The sequence below is a fragment of the Girardinichthys multiradiatus genome, chromosome 7 (assembly GCF_021462225.1).
Source record: "Girardinichthys multiradiatus isolate DD_20200921_A chromosome 7, DD_fGirMul_XY1, whole genome shotgun sequence".
Classification (NCBI taxonomy): domain Eukaryota; kingdom Metazoa; phylum Chordata; class Actinopteri; order Cyprinodontiformes; family Goodeidae; genus Girardinichthys; species Girardinichthys multiradiatus.
The window spans coordinates 5,118,196-5,128,773 of NC_061800.1; the positions used below are offsets into that span (position 1 = coordinate 5,118,196).

A 10,578-nucleotide genomic window follows, 5' to 3' on the forward strand; every position below is an offset into this window, starting at 1 on the left:
CACTGATGGACACCCTTATGTTTGAACATGGTGTTCGTTATGGACAATCCGTGACTAGCACAGAAGTCCAATAACAAAACACCACTCGGATTCAGATTGGGGAGGCCATTCCTCCCGATCACGCCTCTCCAGGTGTCACTGTCGTTCCCCACGTGGGCGTTGAAGTCCCCCAGCAGAATAATGGAGTCCCCGGGAGGGGCACTATCCAGCACCCCCGACAGGGACGCCAAGAAGGCCGGGTACTCTGCTCTACTACTCGGCCCGTAGGCTGAAATGATAGTCAGAGACCTCTCCCCAACCCGAAGGCGCAGGGATACGACCCTCTCATCCACTGGGGTAAACCCCAACACGAGACGGCTGAGCTGGGGGGGCAACAAGCAAACCCACACCAGCCCGCCGCCTCTCCCCGTGGGCCACTCCAGAGTAGAAGAGAGTCCAACCCCTCTCAAGGAGATGGGTTCCAGAGCCCACGCTGTGCGTGGAGGCGAGCCCGACTATTTCTAGTCGATATCTCGACCTCCCGCACAAGCTCAGGCTCCTTCCTCCCCCAGCGAGGTGACATTCCACATCCCTAGAGCCAGCCTAAGCATCCGGGGATCGGGCCGCTGAGGTCTCCACTTTCGTCCGCCACCCAATCCTCTTTGCACCGATCCCTCACGGTTCCCCCTGCAGGTGGTGGGCCCACTGGGGGATGGCCTCGCGTCTCTTGTTCGGGCTTGGCCCGGCCGGGTCCCGCGAGGAGCAACCCGGCCACCAGGCACTCTCCGACGAGACCCGACCCCAGGCCTGGCTCCAGGGTGGGACCCCGGCTCCGCCGTACCGGGCAACGTCACGTGCCTCGATATTTTGTTCTTCATGAGGGATTCTTGAACCACTCTTTGTCTGACCCATCACCTAGAGCCTGTTTGCCATGGGAGACCCTACCAGGGGCATTTAGGCCCCAGACAACATAGCCTCTAGGATCATTTGAGCACTCAAACCCCTCCACCACGTTAAGGTGGCGGTTCAAGGAGGGGTATGAAAAAGGTTCAGTCAAAAAATAAGCAAGGTAAATGTTCAAAAACAGGATGAGAATGAGAAAAAACACAACTTCTAATGTGTTATTGTTATGCTCTACAAATAAATGTATTTAAACTATGTTCAGAATGTTAAACTTTTAGTGTTTAAGTTAAGTGTTACCAATTAATTTAATTAAGTGCTATCTGTCATTACCGATATACTTTATTTGCAGTGTTATATTTTTTTTATATCTATGAACATAAAAAATATTTTGAACATTTTAAATGGCTGATTTTATAAACGAGAATAAAATGAAAAGATAATTAAACAAGAATGTTTTAAGGAAAACAAGCTTATAAGCCATCAGTAATATGTAAAAAGGGAAAATAAAGACCATGTGCAGTTATTTACAGTGGAGACAGGGTTTAACCCTCAGGCTTTGTTTTTACGGCTTCACAGCGCTGTGCTAATTATTTCCATCCTTAATTATAAAGGTGTGCTAAATTATATCTTATATATAACATGCATTTTAATATCATTATTAAAATGTGAAACTATAAAATCTCTTATTTATTCTGGGTTGGGATTAGGACGCAACATCCTTCAGTTGCTACAGAAATAATTGGAAAACATTTCAGTAGTGTGAGTATATTCAGAATGATGTCCCTAGCGGCCCCTCATACTTCTTGGCCGCTATATCTGCCTGTCATGTTGGTTTTAATGGAGTCACGAAGGGTGCTCATTCTCTGGCTGTATGTTTCTTAAAGGGGGTTCGTAGACTCAGATCTGTGATTAAGCCCAGTTTTCCTTCCTGGGATCTCACATTGGTACTAGAACCTCTTTGCGACCCTCCATTTGAACGTTTGGAGTCAGTAGATATGAAGTTCCTTTCATATAAGGTTGCTCTGCTTCTTGCTCTGACAACTCTAAAGCGTATTGGGGACCTCCATGCTTTGTCTGTAAATCCCACCTGCATACACTTTTCACCTGATGGTTCCAAGGTGACCTAATGCAGCTTATCCCATACTCTCCTTCAGGGAACTGTAGTTATATGCATAACATTACTTTCTTCAAAAACACATGTTGAAGTTCAATTAGCATCATATCTTAATTTATGCTAATGGTGAGTTCATTGTTCAAATTGGTAAGCTCTATTTAATTTAGCATCTGGTTTAGAGCAAAAACACAAGTAATTGCATTTTTTGAGCAATTTGATATACATTCAGGCATTAAGGGGGATAATATTATATTTTAATATGTATTTTAATTGTTTTGTTTTGAACCTTTTGAGCAAATGATTTTTTACAACGTTTTTTTTCATTTGTGGAAAGCTTGATCATCAGATTTAACAGAAGAAAATGCTTGAAATATACTCTGGGTGTGATTACTCCATAATAGTTTAATGTCAAACTAACAGAACTTCAGACTCTGATGTGGACATTTTTGTTCCTGGCTTCTGTATCAATCATCACTGATGATTAGTTGTATGTTTAGTTTCAATAGAGATTTCTCTGTTTTTCTCAGATTTCTGAAATGAGTCAGGAGCTTCGAGCAGTGCCCAGAGACTGCATCTACCCCTCTCTGGTGGGCTGCTCTGCCCCTGTAGAGGCTGTTCTTTCTCAGATATCTTCCACCATGTGGTGAGAACAGCAGACTTCACACATTGAAATGTTTGGGTTGGCTACCATAACTCAGTAAGACGGTGAAGTAAAAAGAATCTACACGGCCTTACAAGCTGCTTCTGTTGGCTAACCTCGCAGGTCCCGAGGGTTCGGACAACTCATTCGCGCTAGAAACGTCAAATCAGTGGGTGACCTCTGTGCCCTGACTCCTTCTGAGATCAAGACTCTTCCCATTCGATCTCCAAAGATCTCTAATGTCAAGAAGGCCCTGAAGATCTATGAACAGCAGGTAACACACAAGTCAAGAGAGTGCTTATCATATGAATCATCAGCATGTTTGTGACATCTAAAATTTAATCAAACAGCGCAAAGGGAGAGGAGGAGATGAGCTGAAGAGTTTTGATGAAACAGAGAGAATGACCTCAGAGCTGGAGGAGACTTGTGGTCCTCACAACCACGACGAGGAGGAGAAGACCTCAGCAGAGACATTGGGTGTGTATACACTGTGGATACGTTGCATCAAAGCTGCCAGTAGGGTTACTTAAAGCACTTGAAGGAAAAGCATTTGTATGCCTCAGACATTTATTTTGTCCATTTATGTTATGTCTTGTTTTTCCAGCTTTGAAATGGAAATAATTGGAAAATTGCTCAAGCGATAAGAGGATACCCAAAGGTTTAACTATGATTTTATGTCTATGGAAAGGTTTAAAGTGTTTTTCAGTTCAATTCAGTTTTATTTATATAGCACCAATTCACAACACATGTCGTCTCAAGGCACTTCACAAAGGGTTAGGAATGGTGCGGGTTGTTGGGGAGGTTAGATTAAACTACTGAGTGTTAGAGTTTGGCCATTTTAGAATGGGTTATGTGTAGGGGTACTAAGTAAAATAATACACTGATAAAGTTTGTCCATGTACAGCCCACTGGTGGCCATTGTTATACTAAAAACCACAAGTATTGGGGATACCTCTCTCTGTCAGACTGATTATAACCATTGGAAAAGAAAAGGGGTCATACAGGTAGCAGAAATGGAGGGTGTGTTTACACCTCAACCATAACTGAGCCGGTTTAGGCTAAACCTGACTCCCCCTTACTCCATCCAACAGGGAGGGAGGAAGGCAGAGGTAAAAATAATGGAGAGTGTTTTTTCCTGTTGCATTGAGTGAAAGGTGGGCAACTTTAAAATGGGCTAAGTCAATTCATTTGAATCGTATAGATTTCAAGTCAGGTTCATACATTCCAATTAATCGTAATCATTGAACAGTGCAGTCAGATTCAGTTATTTATTCAAATTGGTTAAAAAGTTTTTCTATCTAAGGAAACCCAGCAGATTGCATCCAGTCAGTGACTTGCAGCATTCACTCCTCCTGGATGAGCATGTAGAGACAGTGGACAGTCACTTGAATTGACTTTGCAGCAATCCCTCATACTGAGCATGCATGTAGTGACAGTGGAGAGGAAAAACTCCCTTTTAACAGGAAGAAACCTCCAGCAAAACCAGGCTCAGTGTGTACGGCCATCTACCACAACCGACTGGGAGTTTGAGAGAACAGAGCAGAGACAGAAAAAGAACACAGAAGCACTGATCCAGGAGTCCTTTCTATGGGAAAGAAAAGTAAATGTTAATGGATGTAGCTCCTTTAGTGGTTTCATCTAGGAAGAAAAACAGATAAACTGCGCCTGTTTTCAAGTTTAGAGTATGAGAGAGAGCACATACAGTTAGTCACAGTAGACGCTCAGTCAGTAGCTATGTCTAGTAGAGACAGGGTTAAACACTGAAAGACAGGGCCATGTGGATCATCGGAAGAAGGTGAGCATTAAGTTGTTGGCAGCAGAAGCTTGGACGATGCCCCCCTCCATGAAGGTGTGACAGGTAGACAGAGTCGAGCCAGGTGTAGCTTCTAGAAAGAGAAAAAACAGAGAGAGAACATAAAGTTAAAAGCTGAAATAACAGCAAATAATGCAAAATTGGAGAGTAGTATGAGAATGTAGAAAAGAGAGTGAAAGTGGTCATTATGTCCTCCAGCAGCCAAGCCTATAGCAGCTTAACTACAGAGATAGCTCAGGATAACCTAAGCCACTCCAACTATAAGCTTTATCAAAAAGGAAAGTTTTAAGCCTAGCCTTAAAAGTAGACAGGGTGTCTGCCTCATGGACTAAAACTGGGAGCTGGTTCCACAGCAGAGGAGCCTGATAACTAAATCTGCCTCCCATTCTACTTCTAGAGACTCTAAGAACCACCAGTAAACCTGCAGTCTGAGAACAAATTGCTCTATTAGGAACATATGGAACAATCATATCTCTGATGTATGATGGAGCTAGATTATTAAGGGCTTTATATGTGAGGAGGAGAATTTTAAATTCTATTCTGGATTTAACAGGGAGCCAATGAAGGGAAGCTAAAATAGGAAAAATATGATCTCTGTTTTTAATTTTCATCAGAACTCTTGCTGCAGCATTTTCAATCAGCTGAAGGTTTTTAACTGCATTTTTTGGACATCCTGATAGTAAAGAATTACAATAGTCCAGCCTTGAAGTAACAAATGCATGGACTAGTTTTTCAGCATCACTCCTGGATAGAATATTTCTATATTCTGGAGGTGAAAGAAGGAAGTCCTAGAAACCTGATTAATATGGGATTTAAATGACATGTCCTGGTCAAAAATAACACCAAGGTTTTTTCCTTTTATTACCAGAGGTCAATTTAATGCCGTCCACATTAATTGATTGACTAAGTAGTTTCTTTTTCAAGGACTTCGGTCCAAAGATGACAACTTCTGTCTTGTCTGAATTTAGATGCAAAAAATTTGAAGTCATCAATTTTGTTAGCTCATCTTTCACAAAAAGTTCATACAGACCATATGGAGGTCATTCTTATTCAAAGATTAATTTTGGTAAAGTATAAATAGTAAATGGCCTGCACTTGCATGGCGCTTTATCAAATCCGAGGTCCCCAAAGCCCTACACTATAAACAATCATCCACCCATTCATACACTTGACATTCTAGCCACAGCTGTCCTGGGGAAGACTGACAGAAGTTTTGTTGCCCTAATATTTTAACCACCACCATATTTAACAGTGGGGATGGTGTGTTCAGAGTGATGTGCAGTGTTAGTTCTCTGCCACACATGGCGTTTGGCGTTTTGGCTAAAAAGTTACATTTTGGTCTCGTCTGACCAAAGCACCTCTTTCACACGTTTGCTGTCCCCAACATGGCTTCTGGCAAACAGCAAACAGGACTTCTTATGGGTTTTTTTTAACAATGGCTTTCTTCTTGTCACTCTTCTATAAAGACCACATTTGTGCAGCACACGACTAATAGTTGTCCTGTGGACAGATTCTCCCACCTGAGCTGTGGATCTCTGCAGTTCATCCAGAGTCACCATGAGCCTCTTGGCTGCATCTCTGATCAGTGCTCTCCTTGTTCGGCTTGTAAGTTTAGGTGGACGGCCTTGTCTTGGTAGGTTTACAGTTGTGCCATACGGAACAATGCTCCCTGAGATGTTCAAAGCTTGGGAAATCTTTTTATAGCCTAAGCCTGCTTTAAACTTCTCCACAACTTTATCCCTGACCTGTCTGGTGTGTTCCTTGGACTTCATGATGCCGTTTGCTCCCCAATATTCTCTTAACCAACCTCTGAGGCTGTCACAGTGCAGCTGTATTTATACTGAGATTAGATTACACACGAATGGATTCTATTTAGCCATTAGCAATCATCAGGCAACTTCTGAAGGCAATTGGTTTCACTCGGAGTAAAGGAGGTAAATAGTTTTGCACATTGCACTTTTCAGTTTTTCATTTGTAAAAAATGTTTCAGATCATTTATAATTTTCTTTCCACTTGTATACCACTTTGTGTTGGTCTTTCACATAAAATTCCAATAAAGAAGGATCATATGTACATCTGTCCAGTGAATGTGGAAGCCAGGAGAAATGTGCAGCAGATAAAAGCTTGGGCACTTAACAGACCAGTAACTAACTTTACATTTTAAAAGAACTCTGGCATGCCTGATCTACCTTTAATTTAACTTATTTAAGAATAACTGCTTGTGACAAGATCTGTAATTACAAAAACGTAATATCTGACTCTATTCAGGCTGACAGTCCAGTTTCTGCTTTGGTTCTGACCATCATGGTTCTAATATGAACAGGGTGATGGCACTCCCCCCTTCTCCGATCAGCTGTGTAATATCAGTACTTTATAATTGCAGTCCGGTCAGTTTTTGTGTAAAACATATGAGCATGGTGAATGGAAGCAGCTAAAACTATCACTTTATTCAGTTTGTGAGGGTTTACTTGCACTATAGTTACCTGGTTCTGGGACTTAAACTCATCCAAAAAAAAACCCAATCTGTTGTAATTGTTCCAGTTCAACGTCGATTTTGTTATAAGAGTTCTGAGTCTCAAAGCTGCACTTCAAATGACCCGTCTGCTTTATAAAACAGTAAAAAGGTCTTATTTTGATTTATTCATTGTCGAACTGTTAGGATGTCTAGATGTACTGGCAGAAAAAAAAAAAAAGATTTTTGTGTTTTAACTGCAGCTCACATTCCTGTTAACAATGTTTTCCTTTTATTTTTGTGTTTTTCATGTGTTAACAGCCACAGAGCTGGTGGACGAGCCGGTTTCTGCAGATGTGAACAACTCTGCGACTCTGACACCAGAACAGCAGGATGGAAAGCAGAGACCCGAGGAAGAGTTGCACCCTGCTGCAGAGTTGCCAGCAGCCGTGGAGGCTCTGACCTGCAGGATGACGCCTCTAGAACTCAGAGGCTGCTCTCCGCAGCAGCTAGCGGAGATGCATGAGCAGCTGGGAGGCATGATGAGGGGCGTGGTGGTGGAGCTGCAGACACGTCTCTGCCGACAGATGCACTGAGACAGAAGGTCTGATGTCTTGAGGAATTTGCAATAGAAGAATGAATCTGAAGTTTTATCAGCTGGCTTTTGTAGATGGAGGATCAGGGATTTGAAATCAGATCAGTTGGGCTTTTTTCACATCCTTAATTGTTTTTCATAGTTTATTGTCTGGTAACTTCAGACCTTGGGTAGATTCTAGAATAAATAAAAAAACCTTACACCTTTATGCAGTCTCGTATATTAAAACTTGAACTTTATCCTACTTTTGAATTTTGTTCTGAAGAACTGATGGATGCTGTTCACGCCTTCATCTCATCTGTAAATATTGTGTTTTGCCCTCCATTGGGCTGTTTTTAGGCTGCTTACAACTCACCTGTGGTGTTGTATATTCCGTCAACCATCTTTTACATTATTTTTACCTTTTTGTTTTAACACTTTTTTATTGTTATAACAGACCTTACCCCACAGTGTGTGCTGTAGGCTTAATTTGTGGTTTTAAATTCCTAATTAAAATGAATTTAAAGACTTTTTGCATCATTTGTCGTTTCAAGAAATACATGTTTCAGTTTATACTGTGTGCAGTTATTATTAAGCACTTTGACCATATCGTCATTTTAATGAAACTCCAAGCAATTTGAACTTGAGTCCTCATTGGGGAAAAAACTGACTGAAGAGTCCAAATATTGTAAAGTATTTCAGAGGGAGGAAGAACTAACAAGACATTTGGGCCAGATCTCAGAATCAACAAACATCTTGTTGCAAATACATGACTGGCACATTAACTGCTAAAGATATGAAAATAATTAAGCTAAGGCAACCAGGAACCCATTCTCCAGTGCTATTATATTCCAGAAATGAACCTTGGCTGGAGTGCTCAGGTGTTCAGTACTTTGACATGGCCAAGGTACGTGTGGCTGAAACCCATTAACCAGCAAACAAGGCACATGAGCTGAAACATCAAGACGGCCAAGAAATGTCTGAAGATTTTTTTTTTTTTTTTCCAAAGGTGTCAAGGACTGATAACGTGAATGACTTGATGGACCAGATGGACGGGCCCATGACTGGATTAGTAATAGGCTCCACTTAGTCTCAGATGCCAGCAAGGTGGAGATGGGGTACTGGTGTGTGCTGGTATTATTGAAGGAGGACTCAAATTCAACTCTACAGCAGGGTTTTTGAAGACACTTTCTTTAAGCAGTGACACAGGACAAAGATTTCATCTTTCAAGAATGCCAATATTTTTATCCAGGACAGCACCGTCGCATGCAGCAAAGTACCCCAGCGCATGGCTGACCAGTGAAGACCTTAAATACAGGTCCTTCTCAAAATATTAGCATATTGTGATAAAGTTAATTACTTTCCATAATGTCATGATGAAAATTTAACATTCATAGATTTTAGATTCATTGCACACTAACTGAAATATTTCAGGTCTTTTATTGTCTTAATACGGATGATTTTGGCATACAGATCATGAAAACCCAAAATTCCTATCTCATAAAATTAGCATATTTCATCCGACCAATAAAAGAAAAGTGTTTTTAATACAAAAAACGTCAACCTTCAAATAATCATATACAGTTATGCACTCAATACTTGGTCGGGAATCCTTTGGCAGAAATGACTGCTTCAATGCAGCGTGGCATGGAGGCAATCAACCTGTGGCACTGCTGAGGTCTTATGGAGGCCCAGGATGCTCCGATAGCGGCCTTTAGCTCATCCAGAGTGTTGGGTCTTGAGTCTCTCAACGTTCTCTTCACAATATCCCACAGATTCTCTATGGGGTTCAGGTCAGGAGAGTTGGCAGGCCAATTGAGCACAGTGATACCATGGTCAGTAAACCATTTACCAGTGGTTTTGGCACTGTGAGCAGGTGCCAGGTCGTGCTGAAAAATGAAATCTTCATCTCCATAAAGCTTTTCAGCAGATGGAAGCATGAAGTGCTCCAAAATCTCCTGATAGCTAGCTGCATTGACCCTGCCCTTGATAAAACACAGTGGACCAACACCAGCAGCTGACACGGCACCCCAGACCATCACTGACTGTGGGTACTTGACACTGGACTTCTGGCATTTTGGCATTTCCTTCTCCCCAGTCTTCCTCCAGACTCTGGCTACCTTGATTTCCGAATGACATGCAGAATTTGCTTTCATCCGAAAAAAGTACTTTGGACCACTGAGCAACAGTCCAGTGCTGCTTCTCTGTAGCCCAGGTCAGGCGCTTCTGCTGCTGTTTCTGGTTCAAAAGTGGCTTGACCTGGGGAATGCGGCACCTGTAGCCCATTTCCTGCACACGCCTGTGCACGGTGGCTCTGGATGTTTCTACTCCAGACTCAGTCCACTGTTTCCGCAGGTCCCCCAAGGTCTGGAATCGGCCCTTCTCCACAATATTCCTCAGGGTCCGGTCACCTCTTCTCGTTGTGCAGCGTTTTCTGCCACACTTTTTCCTTCCCACAGACTTTCCACTGAGGTGCCTTGATACAGCACTCTGGGAACAGCCTATTCGTTCAGAAATGTCTTTCTGTGTCTTACCCTCTTGCTTGAGGGTGTCAATAGTGGCCTTCTGGACAGCAGTCAGGTCGGCAGTCTTACCCATGATTGGAGTTTTGAGTGATGAACCAGGCTGGGAGTTTTAAAGGCCTCAGGAATCTTTTGCAGGTGTTTAGAGTTAACTCGTTGATTCAGATGATTAGGTTCATAGCTCGTTTAGAGACCCTTTTAATGATATGCTAATTTTGTGAGATAGGAATTTTGGGTTTTCATGAGCTGTATGCCAAAATCATCCGTATTAAGACAATAAAAGACCTGAAATATTTCAGTTAGTGTGCAATGAATCTAAAATATATGAATGTTAAATTTTCATCATGACATTATGGAAAATAATTAACTTTATCACAATATGCTAATATTTTGAGAAGGACCTGTATAAAAACCCTTACCTGACCTAAACCCTGTTTAGAACTTGAAGGTCCTTCTCAAACAGATTCATGGTGAAGGAAAGCATTCCACCTATTGAGAAGGATAGTTACTTTAGTCACTGATATTTTTGAAATGTCTGAAAGGTTTGCCTTAGACTGGATCGTGCGTTATTCTCGATTTGA

At 41.9% G+C, this 10,578-nt stretch overlaps 1 protein-coding gene across 3 annotated transcripts in view; it reads left to right on the forward strand.

Annotated features, from left to right (window-relative positions):
- The window catches only part of rif1 (replication timing regulatory factor 1), a 48,706-nt gene extending 40,702 nt beyond the window's left edge, over window positions 1-8,004 (forward strand). For all 3 annotated transcript variants that reach the window (XM_047370783.1, XM_047370785.1, XM_047370784.1), the window contains exons 33-36: window positions 2,524-2,639; window positions 2,760-2,910; window positions 2,987-3,113; window positions 7,223-8,004. In XM_047370783.1, the coding sequence (XP_047226739.1) occupies window positions 2,524-2,639; window positions 2,760-2,910; window positions 2,987-3,113; window positions 7,223-7,497 (669 nt within the window). In that variant the 3' untranslated portion in view covers window positions 7,498-8,004. The remainder of the gene's footprint in view (window positions 1-2,523; window positions 2,640-2,759; window positions 2,911-2,986; window positions 3,114-7,222) is intronic.
- The last annotated feature ends 2,574 nt before the right edge of the window (window positions 8,005-10,578 follow it).